General features: G+C 41.0%; 1 protein-coding gene across 2 annotated transcripts in view; it reads right to left on the bottom strand.

Moving 5' to 3' along the window:
- Nucleotides 1-1,507: 1,507 nt before the first annotated feature.
- Nucleotides 1,508-25,628, bottom strand: part of trim44 (tripartite motif containing 44) — a 156,034-nt gene continuing 131,913 nt past the window's right edge. For both annotated transcript variants that reach the window (XM_062036043.1, XM_062036042.1), the window contains one exon: nucleotides 1,508-6,432. In XM_062036043.1, the coding sequence (XP_061892027.1) occupies nucleotides 6,412-6,432 (21 nt within the window). In that variant the 3' untranslated portion in view covers nucleotides 1,508-6,411. The remainder of the gene's footprint in view (nucleotides 6,433-25,628) is intronic.

Consider the following 25,628-nt stretch of genomic DNA (forward strand, 5'->3'; position numbering starts at 1 on the left):
TGTCGTGTTTGTGTCTCCTCTCAATTGCTCTGTTTATTGCAGTTCTGAGTGTTGCTGGGTCGGGTTTGGTTTTGGAATTGGATAGGATTGTTATTGTATTGCTGTGTATTGTTTTGTTGGATTGATTAATTTAAAAAATAAATAAATAAATAAATAAATAAACATTTCAAAACAAAAAAATTAAATATATTTTTTAAAAATGAGAATCAATTCTGAATCGCACAACGTGCGATTCGAATTCGAATCGATTTTTTTCCACACCCCTAATTGCTACTATGGTATATTTTTAGTCTACTTTATACCTGCATTATCCTTTCCATCCTTTGTAACTGAGCTACTGTGTGGAACAATTTCCCTTGTGGATCAACAAAGTTTGTCTAAGTCTTTAATTTCTCTCCTGTGTGGGCCTCGAGGAAGTGTCTAGTTTGCAGCACGTAGTTGTGCATATTCCATTCATCATGGATGTGGTGTGCAGTGACAGTGATGTAAGATTGAGTGACACAGGACGTCCAGCCATCCGTGGTAAGAGCAACTCTTTTCGCGTTACTTAGAGATTCCATTACCTCCACTTTTACTTTAGTGTAGAGATTGGGTATTTCGTTGTTGGAAAAGAACAGCCTTTGGGGTATTTTGTACCTGGGGTCAAAAGCGTTGACCATGAACCTGAACCCTTCGTTCTCCACAACGCTATATGGTTGCATGCCTTTAACATATGAAATATGAGACGGCGTTGGTTAGTGCCAGTGATCGGGTGGAATTAGCTACCAAAGGCTTTTTTTCTCCGAAGAACATTGTGGTGGCCCTGCTGTTATCACTACTAGAGCTTGGCGTGGCTGCATCGGATTCGGCACAATCCAAACTAGTGGGAACGGGGGCAGCCGCTAAAGTATCCACCCGGTGCCGTGTCTCCATTTGTGTAGCTAGGTTTGTCGTACTACTCACGTATTTCATAGATGCACGACATTTTTTACATATTGCATGTGTCTTGTCAATCTTACAGTCTTTCTTATAAAAAACATGTGAAACTGGGAACAGGTGATGTACCATATTGTAACTGTATGCACTAGAGATGTGAATCTTACAACAACTCATTATTCAAATTTATTTCGATTCGTTGGGTGACAATTTGATTCAGAATTAATTCTCGATTCAAACCGATTCTCGCAATATATCATTTGGTATGAACATTATCCTCAAATATTTTCAAAACAGATTACAGGTTACAAAAGCTCCTCTTGGCTGCTGATTAAAAATGTGCAGCAAGTAAGCATAGAGATGGCCAAAGAACGACTTTTAAAAACCGTTTCCAGAAAAAAAAAAAAAAAAAAATCAATTAATTGTTTCAAAGTATGAATTAATTCAGAATCAGAATAAATAAGAATGGCGATTCGGATATGAATATACCCCTGCATGAATATACCCATGCATACCCCTAGTATGCATGTTCGAAATATACCAGTACCATAACCATACAGTTATTTTACCACCATAGATTTTGTGCTTTTTGTGTAATAAATAAAATATGATAAAATATCGGTTAATTGAATGCAAAAAATCTGTACTTTTATTGTTTTGTGTTTAATTTATTTGAAACAGGAACAGTGCATTTTAATAAACACTTATGTCATTAGGCCAGAGTTAGCCAAACGCCTATTTTTAATCAGTAGTTCCTAGACAATGATAAGTCAACCTTTAAAATTACATATTTAGATACAAAATATAGAAAAGTGTACAATCAAGATAAAACATTTACATTGCTTCTGCTTCTGTGTCACCGTGGAGTTACTTTCACCAGAACAAAGTATTTCACTTTACAAAATGATAATCTTTGTTAAAAGGAAAGTAACCAGTAATACATGAATGACATTCTGAAAATAGCTCATCTAATAGTGTGTGTGACAGACGATTACATCCATTTATGTGTAAAGAGAGCTAATAAGAGAGTCAGTCAGTCGGAGTGACCACTGGATTAATGACTTTTTGCGGGTCAATGCAGGCAGAACTAGACCTGCTGAGAAAGCATTCTATATTCAGTGGACCGTTTCAGGAACAGAGAAGGTCCAGCAGAAAAAGACAGGTGGTTCAGGGGCTTTCTAATTGTCAATTTGAGTTGATGAAAGAAGGTTTTGGCTCGTTGTGAGTGTAGACAGAAGACGCCTCTGTAGTGAAGAAGATAATCTCTGAGTCAATCACTATCCTTTCTTCCCTATTCTCAAATTCCCTTTCCTATCTGGAGGCTTTGCTGCTTGGATCTTGAAAAAGTCTAATGAACCAGCAGCAGAACCGCATCCACATTCTTGTCTCCAACTACTGTGTCTTGCAAGCAAAGCTGTTCCTACAATACAGTAAAACCTCAATTTCGGAGCTTAATTGGTTCGGTGTAAAAGATATTAACTCAAAACATTTGTATCTCAAATCAATGTCTCCCATTGAAATTATTTAATTTAATCAATGTTTCCCCCCCAAAAACAGCACAATTTTAACATGTAACACACCCTTTAAAAAGATTTAGAAAATTTTTTGGAATATAAATATTGTATAAAAGCATACAACAGAATGTATTACAAACCACTACAGTAGTTTTATGCAGTGGTACCTCAACTTAAGAGTGTCCCAACTTGTAAGATAAGAGCTGTCTTTCGGCTAATTGTTATGCTTTAAAGGCCTACTGAAATGATTTTTTTAAATTTAAACGGGGATAGCAGAGCCATTCTATGTGTCATACTTGATCATCTTGCGATATTGCCATATTTTTGCTGAAAGGATTTAGTAGAGAACATTGACGATAAAGTTCGCAACTTTTGGTCGCTGATAAAAAAAGCCTTGCCTGTACCGGAAGTGGCGTGACGTCACAGGTTGAAAGGCTCCTCACATTTCCCCATTGTTTTCACCAGCAGCGAGAGCAATTTGGACCGAGAAAGCGACGATTACCCCATTAATTTGAGCGAGGATGAAAGATTTGTGGATGAGGAACGTTAGAGTGAAGGACTAGAGTGCAGTGCAGGACATATCTTTTTTCGCTCTGACCGTAACTTAGGTACAAGGATTCATTGGATTCCACACTTTCTCCTTTTTCTATTGTGGATCACGGATTTGTATTTTAAACCACCTTGGATACTATATCCTCTTTATAAATATATTTATAAAGGATTTTTGAATTATTGCTATTTTTAGAATATTTAAAAAAAATCTCACGTACCCCTTGGCATACCTTCAAGTACCCCCAGGGGTACGCGTACCCCCATTTGAGAACCACTGCCGTAGAAGTCCACTCTCCAAGGTGAATGCTGCACAATATTAATTACTTACGAGCTTCATTGGTTCTGTGACGGAGCTCTTAATTCAAAACACGTGTACTGTATCTCTCCCATCAAAATGAATTTAAATCGATTTAATCAGTGCTTGACCCAACCCCCTTAAAACAGCACCATTTTAACATGTAACATGCCTTTTAAAAAGAAAACCAAACTTTTTGATAATCAATATTGCATAAAGAAGGAAAACAATAGAATTTACGACACACAACTACAGTAGTTTTATGAAATAATGTAATAATGATGCACAGCATTTACCTTAGAGAGTGGACATCTACGGTATCTCCTCCCAGCTGCTTTGCCGTCAAACACGCCATCAGCAGCTTTTCCATAATTTCATGGATAAATATCCGCCATTGAGACATTGTTTTAACATTCTTGGCTGGCGTTAGACTCATTCTGCCTCAGTTTGTTGCAGACTGGCAGTGATACGCCTAAATTGAAACGCTCAGTCATGTTTGATGATGATTTCTTTCTTTACTCTAATCGGTATCATCCACTCCTTATTTTCAGCACTGTCCTTCTCACTCACATTCTTCTTTCCCATGGTCGGAAAACAAAGCGCATGTTTGTGTACATCTTCAGCTATAAGGCCAGATGTTTTAGTCGGTTATTACAGGGTTCACTGTGACATTTGCTACGCCAACTAATAGCAAGAATCCTTGTAACTTAAATTTTTGCTTGCGACTTAAGGGCCTACTGAAACCCACTACTACTGACCACGCAGTCTGATAGTTTATACATCAATGATGAAATCTTAACATTGCAACACATGCCAATACGGCCGGGTTAACTTATAAAGTGCAATTTTAAATTTCCCAGGAAACTTCTGGTTGAAAACGTCTATGTATGATGACGTATGCGCGTGACGTCAATCGCTGAAACGGAAGTATTCGGACACATTGTATTCAATACAAAAAGCTTGGTTTTCATCGCAAACTTCCACAGTATTCTGGACATCTGTGTTGGTGAATCTTTTGCAATTTGTTTAATGAACAATGAAGACTGCAAAGAAGAAAGCTGTAGGTGGGATCGGTGTATTAGCGGCTGGCTGTAGCAACACAACCAGGAGGACTTTGACTTGGATAGCAGACGCGCTATCCGACCGCATCTATGATCGGGTGAAGTCCTTCGTCGCTCCGTCGATCGCTGGAACGCAGGTGAGCACGGGTGTTGATGAGCAGATGAGGGCTGGCTGGTGTAGGTGGAAAGCTAATGTTTTTAGCATAGCTCTGTGAGGTCCCGTTGCTAAGTCAGCTTCAATGGCGTCGTTAGCAACAGCATTGTTAAGCTTCGCCAGGCTGGAAAGCATTAACCGTGTAGTGATTAGGGCAGTGGTTCTCAACCTTTTTTTCAGTGATGTACCCCCTGTGAAAATGTTTTTAATTCAAGTACCCCCTAATCAGAGCAAAGCATTTTTGGTTGAAAAAAAGAGATAAAGAAGTGAAATACAGCACTATGTCATCAGTTTCTGATTTATTAAATTGTATTACAGTGCAAAATATTGTTCATTTGTAGTGGTCTTTCTTGAATTATTTGGAAAAAAAGATATAAAAATAAATAAAAACGTGTTGAAAAATAAACAAGTGATTCAATTAAAAATAAAGATTTCTACACATAGAAGTAATCATCAACTTAAAGTGCCCTCTTTGGGGATTGTAAAAGAGATCCATCTGGATTCATGAACTTCATTCTAAACATTTCTTCACAAAAAAATAAATCTTTAACACCAATATTTATGGAACATGTCCACAAAAAATCAAGCTGTCAACACTGAATATTGCATTGTTGCATTGTAATGAATGGAATAGCCTAGTTGATTTGATGTTCGGTTCATGAACTTACATTCATATTTTGTTGAAATATTATTCAATAACAATATTTATAAAGGATTTTTGAATTGTTGCTATTTTTAGAATATTAAAAAAAAATCTCACGTACCCCTTGGCATACCTTCAAGTACCGCCAGGGGTACGCGTACCCCCATTTGAGAACCACTGGATTAGGGGGTACTTGAATTAAAACATTTTCACAGGGGGTACATCACTGAAAAAAGGTTGAGAACCACTGTTCTACGGTATTTCTTTCCAGATGTTTTCCCGTCAAACACACCAAAGCTACATGGAAAAACACTATTCAGATACTTTTCAGAAGACGTTGTTCTTAACGTGTTCCAATAGATGTCATCCTCGACATCGATTCCCTGTTTATTCATAGATTCAAGACAAAAATAGGCAACATATAAACGTGGGAATCAGTCTCCTATCTTTCTTTTAAAAGTAATGTCACTGTATGGAGTGCATCGGTGTTGTCATGTTGTCATGCATGGCCCACATTTCACAAGCCTTCACCACAGAATTTATGACAGGAGAAACAATCGCATTAAAAAACATCTGCTGATACAGACTGACTTGCTGAGAGCCGTGCATAAATGGGTCAAGGTGGAAAGTGTGTAAATTTGTCACTGTGGATCGGCCGGGAGTGATGAGTCGTTATATGAGCGGTCCACACGCAGCTGATACGGCGGAAGAGGTCTTCGACAAAACCTAAATCACGGTTTGATTTTTGCCAGACTCATAAAGCTCTCTAAATCAATAAGTGTCAAAATGCTCTCCGTGTTGGTCCTAAAAGCATTTGCATACAAATGCAAGTGCACTATGAATCTGGGAGGGAACACAGATGGGAAGTAGAGAAAAAAACAAAAAACATTTAGGCAGCAGGAAGAGACAAGAGTATAAAAAGTTAGATCTGCTTTTTTCACAACAATACAAAACGCTTTGAAAACTCCAGTCCTAATGGACTCCTTCCTCAACGAGTCCGCCGGGCTCACCTGGATCCAACTGGCAGCGGAAATATGGCCAGATTGTAATCGATGGCAGAGAACTTCAGTGTTTCCATTAAGCAAAGTTAATAGGGCGAGAGACATTTCAATGTGGACAGGAGGTTTCTACCCCCACTTCAGCTCGCCAAAGTTACTTCAAAGGTCATTTCACTGACACCCCAGGCAAAGACACAATACCAGAAAGTCCATTGTCAGGGAGCATGGTCCATGGGAGGTCCTGAATCACTGTCTTCTAAGTCCTGTGGGTCCACTGGGTCAGCCCTTGGCAATGGTAACCTGGGTAGAAGCACACAAATATATATATCAATATATACATATACAGTCGCGATCAAAAGTTGACATACACTTGTAAAGAACATAATGTCATGGCTGTCTTGAGTTTCCAATAATTTCTACAACTCTTATTTTTTTGTGATAGAGTGATTGGAGCACATACTTGTTGGTCACAAAAAACATTCATGAAGTTTGGTTCTTTCATGAATTTATTATGGGTCTACTGAAAATGTGACCAAATCTACTGGGTCAAAAGTATACATACAGCAATGTTAATATTTGGTTAAATGTCCCTTGGCAAGTTTCACTGCAATAAGGTGCTTTTGGTAGCCATCCACAAGCTTCTGGTTGAATTTTTGACCACTCTTCTTGACAAAATTGGTGCAGTTCAGCTAAATTTGTTGGTTTTCTGACATGGACTTGTTTCTTCAGCATTGTCCGCACGTTTAAGTCAGGACTTTGGGAAGGCCATTCTAAAACCTTCATTCTAGCCTGATTTAGCCATTCCTTTACCACTTTTGATGTGTGTTTGGGGTCATTGTCCTGATGGAACACCCAACTGCGCCCAAGACCCAACCTCCGGGCTGATGATTTTAGGTTGTCCTGAAGAATTTGGAGGTAATCCTCCTTTTTCATCGTCCCATTTACCGTAATTTCCGGACTATAAGCCGCACCTGACTATAAGCCGCACCAGCTAAATTTAGGGGAAAATACAGATTGCTCCATATATAAGCCGCACCCGACTATAAGCCGCAGGGTTTTGATGTGTAATTACCGTAGTATATAGGGGTTCCTGCTACCACGGAGGGGATTGTCGGGACAGAGATGACTGTTTGGGAACGCAAAGCGTCCCATTTATTAACAATAAATCTTTCAATCATTCAATCAAACTTTCACATATTTGACATGGCGAACAGCATTCGTGCAGAGTACAAATAATACAACGGTGCAAAGTAATACAAAGTGCTCGCCTGTACGTTATCAAAATAACCAGCCTACCGGTATATGAAAAGTCAGTCTTTAATCATTGTGTCATCGTCTTCCTCCTGTGTACTAAAACCACCGAAATGCTCTTCGTCGGTGTCGGAGAAGAACAGGCCGTAAATAAGCCACACCCTTGTATAAGCCGCAGGGACCAGAACGAGGGGAAAAAGTAGCGGCTTATAGTCCGGAAATTACGGTACTCTCTGTAAAGCACCAGTTCCAATGGCAGCAAAACAGGCCCAGAGCATAATACTACCACCACCATGCTTGACGGTAAGCCTGGTGTTCCTGGGATTACAGGCCTCATCTTTTCTCTCCCAAACATCTTGCTGGGTATTGTGGCCAAACAGCTCAATTTTTGTTTCATCTGACCACAGAACTTTCCTCCAGAAGGTCTTATCTTTGTCCATATGATGTCCATTTGATCGCGACTGTATATAAATATATATATATATATATATAATTTTTGCACAAAATAACACCCTTTATCACACGACACACATATGATGAAATATAATAAGCTTGTGTGATTTGTAGTCAACATCAATCAATCAACACTCGAAGCAGAAAATCACCCATTGCTTTTTTTTTTTTGACTAGCAGCTCTGCGGTGACGGCGACAAAGTGAAAGCTTAATTGCTGAGACCTGCAGCAAGCAGACACCACCTGACAAATTCATGCTCACTGCACACAGACCACACCCACAATTATACGCTCTAATTGCACAGTGCTTGAAAGAAGCAGCTATCTTCTCAAACATCACACACACACGCACGCACGCGCGCACACACACACACACACACATCACAATCAGTACTTTCAAATGTAAGATGGGGCTATTTGTCATTGTCATTTTTAGCAGGCTGAGTATAAATTGCTGTCTGACCGAAGGGTGATAGAACATGTGTCTTTTTGTGTTTTCATAAACACAATGTATGGATTTGAAGCTACCTGTTTGCTCATAAACACATTATAATGGGACTGTCTGTGAATACAGCGTGTCGTTATAACTCCATAGAGTAGGTGGCAGTATTCGTATTAACTCTGCTTCTTAACACGCCTCATGGGCACCTGGGGCCTCATGTAACAACAGTTGCGTGGTGTTCCTACGAAAAATAAATCCAGGAAACTATGTACGCCAGTAAAATTCTGATATATTAAAGCATATTTCTTTTTTAAATTGCAATCAACTTGAAATTGTCCCATATGTAGGCATGCTCATGCCACGCCCACTTACAAATACGCAAATTATATTGAAAGTAGCCATGACCTTCTGCTCGGCACGATCTGACCAATCACATGTCAATAGGAGGTGCTTCTTTCTTGTGTTTTGAGTGAACTGCAGAGCGATTGTGAGCCTGTCATTGCGGTGTCTGCGAGAACTGAACACAGGCGGAAATGACAAAGAAATGGTCAGGTTAGGAAGGTGAAGAAGAAGATAGATGTGCGTGGCCAAAACTGACTGGGGGTAATTAATGTTGCACCCCGTTTGAAAAGACAGTCGCTACAATAATACCGAAACATTAGAAAGGGCGGGTGACTCTGATTACCCCCATTTAAATATAATTAGAGTTGTACGATATACCGGTATTAGTATAGTACCGCGATACTAATGAATCATATTCAGTACTATACCGCCTCTGAAAAGTACCGGTCCACCACCCCTCGTAGTCGTCACGTCGTGTCATTGCTGGTTTTAGAGCAGACGAGCATGTTCGGTAGCGCACAACCACTGAGTACTTACAAGCAGACACAGTGTGTAGACAGAAAAGGGCGAACGGACGCATTTTGGCTTAAAAACTAACGATAAAGGTGAAGTTATAACACTGAAACGCCCTCAAGAAGAGGTGCTTTAAGACATGGCTGCTAGCTAGCTAGCGGCTAAAATTCAGCCGCAGTCGGCAGTGTTTTAGCTACTTCTAAATCACTAATCCTGGTCTCCATCGTGACAAATAAAGTAAGTTTCTTACAAGTATCATCCCTGCGGGACGAGGAATAGCTAAACATGTTTCACTACACACCGTAGCTCACCGGCGTCAAAATGTAAACAAACGCCATTGGTTGATCTACACCTAACATCCACTGTAATGATACCAAAGTACAGGAGCGTATCTAGTCGATACTACTATGATTACGTCGATATTTTTTTGGCATCACAAAATCTTCTTTCGTTTTTTATTTATTAATATTATGTTTATAAACTCAGGAAATATGTCCCTGGACACATGAGGACTTTGAATATGACCAATGTATGATCCTGTAATTACTTGGTATCAAATTGATACCCAAATTGGTGGTATCATCCAAAACTAATGTAAGGTATCAAACAACAGAAGAATAAGTGATTATTACATTTTAACAGAAGTGTAGATAGAACATGTTAAAAGAGAAAGTAAGCAGATATTAACAGTAAATGAACAAGTGGATTAATAATTAATTTTCTACCACTTCTCCTTAATAATTTTGACAAAATAATTGAATGATAAATGATACAATATGTTACTGCATATGTCAGCAGACTAATTAGGAGCCTTTGTTTGTTTATTACTACTAAAAGACAAGTTGTCTAGTATGTTCACTATTTTATTTAAGGACAAACTTGCAATAAGAAACATATGTTTTGTCAGGACTTGGTCTTTGGCGTGGTTTGCTCTCCCGTGGTGCAAAAGAATTGGAACGGACGTGGCGTGCAGGTAAAGACATAGTTTAATTATTACTATAAACTCAAACAAAAGGTACAAACAAAAGGCGCTCACAGAGGAGGTAACAAACTTGGCTATGACAAAACAAAAGGCGCGCACAATGGCGGAGAACTATGAACATTAAACAAAAACTTACGTGACAAGAAACTGTGAACATGGCATGAATGTGTGATGTCGCCAGGACGAACAACAGAAACAGAAAAGCCTATATAGTGACATGATAAGTGAAAACAGGTGCGTGACTAACTGTGAACAGGTGCGTGACATGACAATGTGAAAACGTGAGACAGGTGTGTGTGAGTCTAAACGTGGAACAGGTGAAACTAATGAGTAACCATGGAAACAAAACAAAACCAGGAAGTGAAACCAGGAACTAAGGAAGTGTCCAAAAAACAAAACAGCACATGGCCAAACAAAAACATGAACACAGACATGACAGAACCCCCCCCTTACGGACAGATCCCAGATGGCCAAAAACAAAAAACAGGATCAAGAGTCATGGGAGGGTGGGAGGGGGACATGGCGGTGGGTCGCCAGACCAGGTGTCCCCGAATCCACCGGGGCAGAGTCAGGTGGCGACGGCGGGTAGACCGCCGCTGAACCTGACGAGGTGGGCGACCTGGGAATGGCCACATTCGTGGCAGACGAGGAGGTCGGCGCACCTGGCGTGGCGGACGCCCATGGAATGGCCACATCCTTGGCAGACGAGGAGGTGGGCGCGTTGTCGTGGCAGGCGGCGAAGCTTGGCGTGGTGCGTCAGGCGGCGAAGCTTGGCGTGGCGGGTCTTGGCGTGGGTCTTGGTCTTGGCGTGGGTCTTGGTCTTGGTCTTGGCGAGGGTCTGGGTCTTGGACTTGGTCTTGGACTTGGACTTGGCGTGGTTGGTCTTGGTCTTGGCGTAGTTGGTCTTGGACTTGGTCTTGGTGTGGCGGTGCTTGGACTTGGTCTTGGTTTGGGTCACTTGACGGTTCTTGGTCTTGGTCTTGGCTTTGGTCTTGGCGTGGGGCAGCCACGGGCGGCACTTGGCGGCGTGGGGCAGCCACGGGCGGCACTTGGCGGCGTGGGGCAGCCACGGGCGGCACTTGGCGGCGTGGGGCAGCCACGGGCGGCACTTGGCGGCGTGGGGCAGCCACGGGCGGCACTTGGCGGCGTGGGGCAGCCACGGGCGGCACTTGGCGGCGTGGGGCAGCCACGGGCGGCACTTGGCGGCGTGGGGCAGCCACGGGCGGCACTTGGCGGCGTGGGGCAGCCACGGGCGGCACTTGGCGGCGAGCAGGTACTGGCGGCGCTTGGCGTGGAGCAGGTACTGGTGGCGCTTGACGTGGAGCAGGTACTGGTGGCGCTTGACGTGGAGCAGGTACTGGTGGCGCTTGGCGTGGAGCAGGTACTGGTGGCGCTTGACGTGGAGCAGGTACTGGTGGCGCTTGGCGTGGAGCAGGTACTGGTGGCGCTTGGCGTGGAGCAGGTACTGGCGGCGCTTGGCGTGGAGCAGGTACTGGTGGCGCTTGGCGTGGAGCAGGTACTGGCGGCGCTTGGCGTGGAGCAGGTACTGGTGGCGCTTGGCGTGGAGCAGGTACTGGTGGCGCTTGGCGTGGAGCTGGGCGTGGAGCAGGTGGATCTTGGCATGGTCGAAAAACTGGTGGTGGTGGTCGTGCTGGTGGCTGTGGCTTGGCAGGTCGAAAGACAGGTGGTTGTGGTCGTGCTGGAGGCTGTGGCTTGGCGTGACGAAAGACTGGTGGTGGGGGTCGTGCTGGTGGCTGTGGCTTGGCAGGTCGAAAGACAGGTGGTGGGGGTCGTGCTGGAGGCTGTGGCTTGGCGTGACGAAAGACAGGTGGTGGTGGTGGCCGAGCTGGAGGCTGTGGCTTGGCATGGCGATGCTGACCCACCCCACCTGAACAATTCCCAGCCCTAGCCCCCCCCTCAAGGAGCGGATCCCAGACGCGCTCCCCGCGGTCTGGAACCGTCTTTTGGGGTGGGCGGAGGGGGTTCAGGAGGAGGGCAGAATCCTCCCCTCTAAATTGTCCAAAATGTCTTTCTTTCCCCCCCACCTGGGCTTTTGTGGGTGAAAAAAAAATTTCTGACTTGGGCGTGGCATGAGTCCTGGGGGGCGGGGCATGGAATTTGGGTGACTTGGATTGACAGGATCTGATTTCTAAAAACATGTCCTGGTAATGTCTTATCATGTTTTTAGAGTCTTTGGCTGGAGGCGGATGATCAAAAGAAAAAGAGTTCAGAAAAAAATAATCCTGGTCTGTGATGTCATTTTGGAGCTGTGGAGCTGGCAGCAACCTGCTTCCGCCCGGAGTGGGAGGAGCCTGCGGCAGCGCCGCATGCTGTCCGCTCGCCTTCCCTGAAGTCTTTGGTCTGGAGCGGCGCTTCCAGGACTGCGGTGACGCAGCGCCATCCTCGGACCAACTGGAGCTCAATGGCACCAGATTTCCATCTGGCCCCCACATCAGGTCTCTGCGCTTACCGGAGGAATAACGCAGAGTCTCTTCCTCCATCGCGCGGAGGACCTCCCACGTTGCCTCGTCAAAATTGTCCAAATTTTTTGCGGGAGAGCTCTTATGCTGGCGACATCTGTCAGGACTTGGTCTTTGGCGTGGTTTGCTCTCCCGTGGTGCAAAAGAATTGGAACGGACGTGGCGTGCAGGTAAAGACATAGTTTAATTATTACTATAAACTCAAACAAAAGGTACAAACAAAAGGCGCTCACAGAGGAGGTAACAAACTTGGCTATGACAAAACAAAAGGCGCGCACAATGGCGGAGAACTATGAACATTAAACAAAAACTTACGTGACAAGAAACTGTGAACATGGCATGAATGTGTGATGTCGCCAGGACGAACAACAGAAACAGAAAAGCCTATATAGTGACATGATAAGTGAAAACAGGTGCGTGACTAACTGTGAACAGGTGCGTGACATGACAATGTGAAAACGTGAGACAGGTGTGTGTGAGTCTAAACGTGGAACAGGTGAAACTAATGAGTAACCATGGAAACAAAACAAAACCAGGAAGTGAAACCAGGAACTAAGGAAGTGTCCAAAAAACAAAACAGCACATGGCCAAACAAAAACATGAACACAGACATGACATGTTTAATGTACCCTAAGATATTTTGTTAAATAAAGCCAATAATGCAATTTTTTGTGGTCCCCTTTATTTAGAAAAGTATTGAAATAATTTTAGTATCGTACCGGTACCAAAATATCGGGACAAGACAGCATACTCATCATTTCTAATAGAAATAAAGCATATAGCACATATTAAATGTGATAATCTAATATGGTCTAAAACAGCGTTTGTCATGCTAGTAGTTTGCTATTAACTACCTAATTTACATATTGGAGAAAACGTAAAAATGAAGTACTAGTATATTATTTGAAATGTTTGAATCTAGCTATAAATAGATATAATATAATCATACAGATATTGCCTCGCAGGAGATGGAGAGTGGGTGAAAGAACAGATGCACATGTAAAACACACTAATGCAAACGACATTTGTCATCATCAACATGTTTGGAAATGTGCTAACTAAATTAGACTTCATGAAATAGTAATACTAAAACTTAGCAGAAACATGCCCACATCTTTGCTTTAAGCCCAATTCGACCTCCTCCTAGCGCGTTAACGTGACATCATTTCAACACCGATAAAAAATGGATTAAAATGTGATCATAATTCATCAAATGTAAATGGGATGAATAGAGCTTCTCCACCTTAACAGTGCACAAGTTACATCATGCATCTATTGATGTGCGCGCGCACACACACACACACACACACACACACACACACACACACACACACACACACACACACACACACACACACACACACACACACACACACACACACACACACACACACACACACACACACACACACACACACACACACACACACACACACACACACACACACACACACACACACACACACACACACACACACACACACATCACAGAACAGGAACCCTGATGACAGGAGGAAACTCATCAGAAGCAATTGGGAGCTCATTGTCATATTTAAGATTGTTTTGTGTGCAAAGGAGCCACAGGGGGAAATAATAACATCTACTAAACTACCACTCGAAAATAGCTTTTGAGCTGTGTGACCCAAAAATATGCAATAAAGCTGAAGTCCTTGTTTTTTATAAGTCCGCTGTCTCGGCCTAATATGTGACTTTGTATAAACAATTGGCTTCAGTTTCCTGGAACTGCTGAACTCCTTCAATACTTAGACTCTCAACCTGTGTAATGACTAGGGATGATTACATTTCCCATTTTCACTGTGTCATGTGTTAATAAATGTTAATTCAAATCTATTTTCATTATTTAACATTTAACAGTGAGCTGACAATAACAACAAAGCTGATAGTTATAACTGTGCTGTCTCGTTGTTATATTTTGTTATATCTGCGGTTCTGGCCAAGGTTCAAGGTTTCTCATTGTCCCACACTCGTGATTTAGGGCTATATAAATAAACATTGATTGATTGATTGATTGATTGATTGAGTACAATGTGTTGTCTCGTCAGAAAGTAGTCTTTTCCATAAAGCTGAATTTTGTTCTGTCTGTGTTGTTGCGCCCTAAAAGGTGTTTATACTTGAAGCTAGTATTTATTTCACGTCAGTGTTTTTGTCACGGCGCAATTGCATGCCGCTGCGCTTTCCTCAGTGAGCCCCGCGGAGCGCGCTTCGGGACACGCCAACGGGCGCTGATCTCCTGCGGCAGCTGGCGGCTGCAATCTATCAGCAATCAGCACACCTGAATCTGATGACCAGACCCACCTGCATAAGCCTGCACAACCTGCAATCCCGTGCCAGAACGTAGTCATCTGTTCCTGTACTGTAAGCGATCATTTATGGCGAATCCAATGTAAGTTAGCATCGAGCTAGCACATTCATTTTAATAATTTCTTTAACGTAGGAATGTCACATAGAAGGTATTTTGTATCTCATGTAAGTTATTTTAACATACTTTATTTCTGTATGCCATATTTTACAGTGCTTGGACTCAGCACTCTTAAAATGACCTCAACTGGAGTATTTATTGACAACCTGTTATCTGTGTCCTAAGCTAGCATGAAGAACAGTACTCAACTTTGGATGTGCTTAAAATGAGGCCTACCGCTTACAAACTTTGGATTGGTGTATTGTGTGTAGATGCAAATGTTTCAAACTGGCAGAGATTAATGCTATGTTTGCCAACATTTTGTGCATGGCCATGTCTTTAATATTGTAAGCCACCGTGCAAAAAATTAATACGTTTTTGAGGAATGATTTCCTCTCAAGCAACAAATTGATTAATATCTACACCAACCTGGTGGTTTTATATTATGTGCTGCCATATGATTGCTATCTGGCCTTGTTCTTGTCCCCTATCTCTCAACCAAGGACACGTTTCCATCACTCACAGCCTCTGTCATCATGAAGCCGCGCTACATTGTTCCACCTCCACAGCATCGCTTTTTTTCAACCCGCGCTGTGAGCAGCGTGAGCTTTGAGGAAAGGAGAAAAAAAACAATTCTAATATAAGCCAACAATCATTTTGAGCACTGCTCCCTGGATAGTTGTGTTAGTAGAAACAAAGAGCTGCTTCCTTTCAAATGCTGAACCTCCTCAAAGAGCCTCTGCTCAGGGTATCTCATAACTCTGACCTGAATGTATTTCTTCAAAATGCTTTGCGGTCCATCTCTCAAATTATACGCAGCATATAGTAACCTAACACACCATTTAAAAGAAATCCTGACATTGTGTATACTCCCACATGCTACCAGAGTTGCTGCACTGTTTCTCCCAGATCTCTTTACTGTACATTCAATGGATTAATTATTCATTCTGTACCCATTCAAAATTCTTGGCAACGGCACCATGCATACTTTCATCGACCACACTAATATTACTCAGTGTTCAAATAGGCTCCAGGACCACACAGGCTGCTCACTGCTTGTTGTCGGCACCACAAGAAAGTGTGCATCACAGTCCCCTGATGGCATTTGAGGTACATTTTTTATTTGTTTGAGGTAATTTAATAAGCAGGGAACCAAAAGGCTTCACATGTAAATATACAGTTTCGATCAAAAGTTTACATACACTTGTAAAGAACATAATGACATGGACAAAGATAAGACCTTCTGGAGGAAAGTTCTGTGGTCAGATGAAACAAAAATTGAGCTGTTTGGCCACGATACCCAGCAATATGTTTGGAGGAGAAAAGGTGAGGCCTTTAATCCCAGGAACACCAGGCCCACAGTCAAGCATGGTGGTGGTAGTATTATGCTCTGGGCCTGTTTTGCTGCCAATGGAACTGGTGCTTTACAGAGAGTAAATGGGACAATGAAAAAGGAAGATTATCTCCAAATTCTTCAGGACAACCTAAAATCATCAGCCCGGAGGTTGGGTCTTGGGCGCAGTTGGGTGTTCCAACAGGACAATGATCCCAAACATGGAATGGCTAAATCAGGCTAGAATTAAGGTTTTAGAATGGCCTTCCCAAAGTCTGTGTGGGCAATGCTGAAAATGCAGAAAACAACAAATTTAGCTGAACTGCACCAATTTTGTCAAGAGGAGTGGTCAAAATTTCAACCAGAAGCTTGCCAGAAGCTTGTGGATGGCTAGCAAAATCGCCTTATTGCAGTGAAACTTGCCAAGGGACATGTAACCAAATATTAACATTGCTGTATGTATACTTTTCACCCAGCAGATTTGGTCACATTTTCAGTAGACCCATAATAAATTCATAAAAGAACCAAACTTCATGAATGTTTTTTTTTTTGACCAACAAGTATGTGCTCCAATCACTCCATCACAAAAAAATAAGAGTTGTAGAAATTTTTGGAAACTCAAGACTGCCATGACATTATGTTCTTTACCACTGTATGTAAACTTTTGATCACGACTGTACATATGGTGGTACAAAAGCATGGCCTCTGCTAAAGAAGCAAATTGAGTTGTCATATCAGGCCTGTCTTTATAAGACTGAGCACACACAGACGTAATAACTTATTCATTCCACCCACAAGAAAAAAGGGCCTTGAGAAAAATGGCGTGATGACAGAAAAAGGACAGAGAGGAGCCATGACATGCAACAAAATGTCAGGAGGAGCTTGATACATTTTCTGGTGCAAAGTTAAAGCCCCTTGCTTTGCTCTATTTCTCTCCGCGTTCATTCATCTTCTATGCCCTATACCAAAAGATCATTTGGCTGTGCGGCTGTGTGTGCGTGCAAATGGGTGTGCCATCCCTGTCACCTGGGTTCTCTGCGTGCATGACTTATTCATAAGCCTTAATGCAGTCCATGTATTATTGATCAGGACCGATCATTGCCTCTTCCCCTTGGCATGACCGCGGCTTGAGGACAGGGTGAGATTAGGCCGGTAGATCTGACACTGAACCATGGCTGTGCTTTTTTTGGTGATGGATGGACAATTTTAGGATGGGATTATGCCATGCGTGTGTGTGGGAGGGCAGAATAGATGAGAATAAGCAGGCATGTTGTTAACAAGACAGTGACCGAGTATAAACTGGACGGTTTCTTCCTTTTGTGTGTCTTTGTTCAGAAGAAGACACTGTCAAAATGTTCTTGCTAAAACAGCGGAAAATTCTGCAATATGTTGACCCGCAAAAAAACACATTTTGAAAGTCCTTTGTTGGCACACATGTGAAATTAAAAGGTTTAAAAGTGATGCGATTCTCCTGGCCATAGAAATGGTGTAGTCAATGCGTACTTTGCTAGAAAAACGTTATAGCACTGTGAGAATGAGATATTTTTAAGTGTTCTTTTTTAGTCCATAGTCATGTTTAAAGCAGCTAATATTTTCCCATGTGAACACTTTGGGTCTTTATCTTATGTCCGCTAGTAAACGCTGTGTTTTACCTTGAAGGCCCTGGAATGGGTATTGGGAGTATAATGTACTCCCTTTTTAACCTTATCAGTTTAGAACAATAAGGCTGTATTTCTTTTTGGGCGGGAGGGGGCTGTTTTCGTACTAAATAAGATGACTCTTTCCGTTTGATTTTCAGACCGTTATAGCATAGTGAGGGCTGGTTTCCTGAAGCTTTAGTAAAACTTGGTAATATTGGTATTCTGTCTAGGTGGTCCTTATTACACAACATACACTACCGTTCAAAAGTTTGGGGTCACCCAAACAATTTTGTGGAATAGCCTTCATTTCTAAGAACAAGAATAGACTGTCGAGTTTTAGATGAAAGTTCTCTTTTTCTGGCCATTTTGAGCGTTTAATTGACCCCACAAATGTGATGCTCCAGAAACTCAATCTGCTCAAAGGAAGGTCAGTTTTGTAGCTTCTGTAACGAGCTAAACTGTTTTCAGATGTGTGAACATGATTGCACAAGGGTTTTCTAATCATCAATTAGCCTTCTGAGCCAATGAGCAAACACATTGTACCATTAGAACACTGGAGTGATAGTTGCTGGAAATGGGCTTCTATACACCTATGTAGATATTGCACCAAAAACCAGACATTTGCAGCTAGAATAGTCATTTACCACATTAGCAATGTATAGAGTGTATTTCTTTAAAGTTAAGACTAGTTTAAAGTTATCTTCATTGAAAAGTACAGTGCTTTTCCTTAAAAAATAAGGACATTTCAATGTGACCCCAAACTTTTGAACGGTAGTGTATATGTCATTTGAAAGAATTTAGGATTGACCAGTGTCTTTTATTCCCTGAGAGGAAGACTGGTCCGACGCAACAATTTTGGGGGCTTCGTCCGAGATGACTCGTTGAGGATTGAACGTCTCCTACACTCTTCTGGACAGACTCACTTGGCGCCAAAACATAAATCAAGGTAAGCAGAGCCTTTTGTAAAATTAGGAGTCTGTCCTGAAGTCTGTAAGTCAAACACTGTTTTGGACCACATTGAAAGAGTTGTAGTATTATAGGAATGTTGAGTGTATTTTTGACTCTTACTCAACATATATGTCATCCGAAATAACTTGGGATTGACCAGTGTCTTTTATTCCCTGAGAGAAAGACTAGTCCGACGCAACAGAACGTATTAGGGTTGTACGGTATACCGGTATTAGTATAGTAACACAATACTAATGAATCATATTCGGTACTATACCGCCTCTGAACAGTACCGGTCCGAAAAGTAGATTGATAATTCATTTTCTACCACTTGTCCTTAATAATGTTGCCAAAAATATTGAATGGAAAATGACACATATGTTACTGCATATGTCAGTAGACTAAATTAGGAGCTTTTGTTTGCTTACTTACTAATAAAAGACAACTTGTCTTGTATGTTCACTATTTTATTTAAGGACAAACTTGCAATAAGAAACATATCTTTAATGTACCGTAAGATTTTTTGTTAAAATAAAGCCAATAATGCAATTTTTTGTGGTCCCCTTTATTTAGAAAGGTATCGAAAAGTACCGAAAAGTATCGAAATAATTTTGGTACTTGTACCAAAATATTGGTATCAGGACAACACTAGAACGTATTATATCGCAAACCTTCCACCGAGGCTGCGATCCGCCACTATTGTTTTGGTTCTGACGTCTTTGCACATGCTTACATGTAACACTTAACATGTATGCACATAGAGTAGTACCTCAACTTATGAGTCTAACTGGTTCTATGACAGAGCTCTTAACTCAAAACACTTGTATTACAAGTCAACACCGCCCATTGAAATGAATTAAAATCTATTCAATTGATGCTTGTCTCTAGGGATGGGAATCGAAAACTGGTACACTTCAGTGTATCAATTTCTTGGAATCAAGCGATTCCCTTGTCGATGCTTCCGGGTGGGGATGACGTCATTACGCATGTTGCGATGCCTGGTCGGAACAAACGCTAATTTTTTACAAGAAGAGATTGCAATAGTGCTACTTGTAATAATTATAAGGTTTGTATTTTATCAAGAGGAAACCATGCAAGCAATATGCTGAAACATTTGAACACACAGCATGCAGTAATTATAAATGAAAGTCGCGTTTTTGAACCGCTCTGATCTCATCCCAGGCAACATAAACGCTAACACGTCATCTGAATAGAATATAATAGAATAGAAAGTACTTTATTGATCCCTGGGGGAAATACAACAGAATACAACAGGTACTAACTCACCACCTATCATGTTAGGGATATTGTTTGTTAAATTTAAATGAATGTCTTCTCATTTAGATGAGCAAGACGAGAAACAGATTCTGACTCGCTCCAGTTCATGTCTACCGCTAGACGAATGTCACTGAGCAGCAAGTTTGTGGTCAATTTGCTACAGTAGACACTCCTAATTTTTGGTGAGTGAATGTTTAATTGTAGTCAGAGAAAAGTTGCATGTTTTCCTCCCACAAGATTTTGTTTTGACATTATATTATATAGGTGAAACTAAAAAAAATGTAATATGGTCCATTCATGTCAGCAATTACCTTCAAATGTGAAACTAATCTGTGGTCTTAAATCATTACATGCAAAGTGAGATATTTCAAACCTTTGTTATCATTTTGATGATCTTGGCTTACACTTTTTGAAACCCCACATTTTCTGAAATTTTCCATTCAAGGTTTTCAGAAACTGTAAGCCACAATCATCAACATGACAACCAAAAAGTCTTGCCATATCGCACTTTGCATGTCACTTTGCAGTTAATATCTCATGTTACTAAATGTTACATTCTTGTATAATTTCCACATGATTTATTTTGTTAATTTCTGTGTGGAGTTTGCATGTTCTCCCCGTGGCTGCGTGGGTTCCCTCCGGGTACTCCGGCTTCTTCCCACCTCCAAAAACATGCACCTGGGGATAGGTTGATTGGCAACACTAAAATTGGCCCTAGTGTGTGAATGTGAATGTTGTCTGTCTATCTGTGTTGGCCCTGTGATGAGGTGGCAACTTGTCCAGGGTGTACCCCGCCTACCGCCCGAATGAAGCTGAGATAGGCTCCAGCGACCCCAAAAGGGACAAGCGGTAGAAAAAGGATGGATGGATGGAATTTGTACAGAAGAATATTTATTTTTTTTACATTTATTTTCAAAAAAGTACATTTTTTTCTTTCTATGATACATATGTGACTTCACTCTAAACATGGTAAGGTCATGTTACCTCTGATCTACACAAAATTGAGGTTAATGCACCCTTTTTTTCCCCTCCAAATAAGAATCGATAAGAGAACTGTTAAGGAACCATATCGTTAAGCAGAATCGAAAGTGGAATCGGAACCGGAAAAAAATAATAAATTCCAATCCCCACTTGCCCCCCAAAACAGCAGTTTTAACATGTAACATGCCTTTTAAAAATAAAAACAAACATTTACAATAAACAAATTGTATGAAAAATAATACAATTCCACTACAACAACAACTACAGTAGCTCTATGAAGTAACGTAATAATAATAGACAACATTTATCTTGAGAGTGGACTTGTACGATATCTCCTTCAAGCTGCTTTTCCGTCAAACACTCCATTAGCAGCTTCTTCATATTTTCATGAGTAAAATGTCCGCTGTTTAGATATTATTTTAACATCTTTGGCTAACTTTAGAGTCATTCTGCTTCATTATGGTGCAGACTAGCAGTGATACGCTCAAATTGCTTCGCCAAATCTGAGCAAATATGTTTTTTTAGGGTTGGAATTGGGGGTTAAATCAACAAAATGATTCCTGAGTGCGGCCACCGCTGCTGCTCACTACTCCCCTCACCTCCCAGGGGATGGAACAAGGAGATGGGTTAAATGCAGAGGTTAATTTCACCACACCTAGTGTGTGTGTGACCATCAGTGGTACTTTAACTTTTTATGATTTCTTTTTTAAATTGAATGAATATCATCCACCTCTCAGCACTGTCCTTCACACTCACTTTCTTCCTACTCACGGTTGGAAAACAATGTTATGCCTATCTCTAGCTATAAGCTAATGCTAGCGAATAAGATCAGATGTTTTTGGTTCACTGGAAAATTTGCTACCCCAACTGATGCTTGTAACTTAGATTTTTGCTTGCCATCTAAAAAACTTAAATAAAAAAGATCTCATCCTAAAACACTCTTAAGCTGAGGTACCACTGTTGTCCTTGTCACCGCTCAGCTTAATTTTGTGTTCCGGCTCCAAAATGTTGTTTCCAGCCAAAACAATGCTACTGTTTCGATATTCATTTATTGGGCCCCTCAAGCCCCACTAAAAACTGTTTTTTCAAAAAAGCGACAAATCTCCTCATGAATATTATGACTTTATATTATTGTTTTTTAGTAGTTTTCCCTCTCTTGTTTTGCCTCTTTGGAAACTAATGAAGAAAATCGAAGAAAGGAGCATTGAAAACGCTGTCAGTGCTACAACTATTTTGTCCCTTTGAGGTCTCTGGGAGATAGAAGGAGTCGCCTCTCTGATTAAGTTTAAATTTCTTGCGCCTGACATTGACGCTGTTAGGATCCGAAGTCATTATTTAGAAGCATTCACATCTCCGTGGCAGCTTCGCAAGCTCGATCCACCCCTACTGCCAATTAATCAGACGGCAATGGCTTTGATATGATTGATGGGGTGTGCGCATGTGTGTGTGTATTACTGGGAGGAGCCAAGGAGCAAAACGAGGAACATGATTTTTTTTAGGTTGATTACTCAAATTAGTTGAATGAGGCGGTTGTGTACATAGCACTGGTGGCATTTACCCAAAGGGTAAATAAATACTGCAATCTGCATTACCAAACAGTAGTGATCTCATCTATGCATATTCCATCATATAAGAAGGCAGGGCCTACTTCTTAACCACCGAGGGGCCAATGAGGTTTGGTCTAATGAGATACGATCCTAAATGTTTATTGATAGGACCCATGAGGACAGAGTGATACTATTTTTCTTGGGTGTAACAGGGCAACAATTTAATAAACAGGGATCCCAGTGAGGTACAGTCGTGGTTAAAAGTTGACATACACTTGTAAAGAACATAATGTCATGGCTGTCTTAAGTTTCCAATAATTTCTACAACTCTTACTTTTTTATGATAGAGTGATTGGAGCACATACTTTTTGGTCACAAAAAACATTTATGAAGTTTGGTTCTTTTATGAATTTATTATGGGTCTACTGAAAATGTGACCAAATGTGCTGGGTCAAAAGTATACATACAGCAATGTTAATATTTGGTTACATGTCCCTTGGCAAGTTTCACTGCAATGAGATGCTTTTGGTAGCCATCCACAAGATTCTGCCAAGCTTTTGTTGAATTTTTGACCACTCCTCTTGACAAAATTGGTGCAGTTCAGCTAAATGTGTTGGTTTTCTGACATGGACTTGTTTCTTCAGCATTGTCCACACATTTAAGTCAGGACATTGGGAAGGCCATTCTAAAACCTTAATTCCAGCCTGATTTAGCCATTCCTTTACCACTTTTGACGTGTGTTTGGGGACATTGTCCTGTTGGAACACCCAACTGCGCCCAAGACCCAACCTCCGGGCTGATGATTTTAGGTTGTCCTGAATAATTTGGAGGTAATCATCCTTTTTCATTGTCCCATTTACTCTCTGTAAAGCACCAGTTCCATTGGCAGCAAAACAGGCCCAGAGCATAATACTACCACCACCATGCTTGACGGTAGGCTGATGTTCCTGGGATTAAAGGCCTCATCTTTTCTCCTCCAAACATATTGCTGGGTATTGTGGCCAAACAGCTCAATTTCTGTTCCATCTGACATCACATGGACAAAGATAAGACCTTCTGGAGGAAAGTTCTGTGGTCTGTATACTTTTTCACCCAGCAGATTTGGTCACATTTTCAGTAGACCCATAATAAATTCATAAAAGAACCAAACTTCATGAATGGTTTTTTTTTACCAACAAGTATGTGCTCCAATCACTCTATCACAAAAAAATAAGAGTTGTAAAAAAATATTGGAAACTTAAGACAACCATGACATTATGACTTTTGACCATGACTGTAAAAAAAAAAAACTGTAGAATTTAAAGATATCAATGAGTGAAAACAGAGGGAACGCCAGTAGCTCTGGAAAATGGTAGAAAAAATTATTTCATCATTACATTGGCACCCTCCCCTCACACAGAGTGACCCACTGGGCACCAACAGGCACGCATTTTAACCCCAGAACACGCCACTCTTTAAGCACCCACCCCGCTCGTTCACCAAAACATGGACATATTCTCGTGCAGATAAACCAACGTTCACGGCAAAGCCGCGTTGGTGTGCACACACAAAACACGTATGTGTTATTTCAAAACAAAATTCATCCATCCATACTAGGGTTGTATGGTATACCGGTATTAGTATAGTACTGCGATACTAATGAATCATATTCGGTACTATACCGCCTATGAAAAGTACCGGTCCGCCACCCCCAAAGAATAGCTAAACATGCTTCACTACTCAAAATGTAAACAAACGCCAAAGGTGGATCTGCACCTAACATCCACTGTAATGATACCAAGTACAGTTGCGTATCTAGTCGATACTACTATGATTACGTCAATACTTTTGGCATCACAACATCTTCTTTTTTTAAATTTATATTATGTTTATAAACTCAGGAAATATGTCCCTGGACACATGAGGACTTTGAATATGACCAATGTATGATCCTGTAATGACTTGGTATCGGATTGATACCCACATTTGTGGTATCATCTAAAACTAATGTAAAGTATCAAACAACAGAAGAATAAGTGATTATTACTTAAGTGTAGATAGAACATGTTAAAAGAGAAAGTAAGCAGATATTAACAGTAAATGAACACGTAGATTAATGATTCATTTTCTACCACTTGTCTTTAATAATTTTGACAAAATAATAGAATGATAAATGACACAATATGTTACTGCATATGTCAGCAGACTAAATTAGGAGCCTTTGTTTGCTTACTTACTACTAAAAGACAAGTTGTCTAGGATGTTCACTATTTTATTTAAGGACAAACTTGCAATAAGAAACATATGTTTAATGTACCCTAAGATTTTTTTGTTAAAATAAAGCCAATAATGCAATTTTTTGTGGTCCCCTTTATTTAGAAAAGTACCGAAATGTATCAAAATAATTTTGGTACCGGTACCAAAATATTGGTATCGGGACAACACTAATCCATACAGTCTCGCATTATTTTACTTTCGAGCGTTCCCGAATGTCAACGGAAGCCACCAACAGCAACCAAACCATATAAAAACAAGGCGGCTCAATCAATACGTATTATTTTAGCGGTTTTGATTGATTGATTGAGACTTTTATTAGAAGGTTGCACAGTGAAGTACATATTCCGTACAATTGACCACTAAATGGTAACACCCGAATAAGTTTTTCAACTTGTTTAAGTCGGGGTCCACTTAAATTGATTCATGCTACAGATATATACTATCAGATATATACTATCATCATAATACAGTCATCACACAAGATAATCACATTGGATTATTTACATTATTTACAATCAGGGGTGTGGAGGGGGAGGGGGGTAGGATATGGACAGCAAGTAGTGCACATAGAGAGAGAGAGAGAGAGAGAGAGAGAGAGAGAGAGAGAGAGAGAGAGAGAGAGAGAGAGAAG

This window comes from Entelurus aequoreus, linkage group LG24, assembly GCF_033978785.1.
Source record: "Entelurus aequoreus isolate RoL-2023_Sb linkage group LG24, RoL_Eaeq_v1.1, whole genome shotgun sequence".
Classification (NCBI taxonomy): Eukaryota; Metazoa; Chordata; class Actinopteri; order Syngnathiformes; family Syngnathidae; genus Entelurus; species Entelurus aequoreus.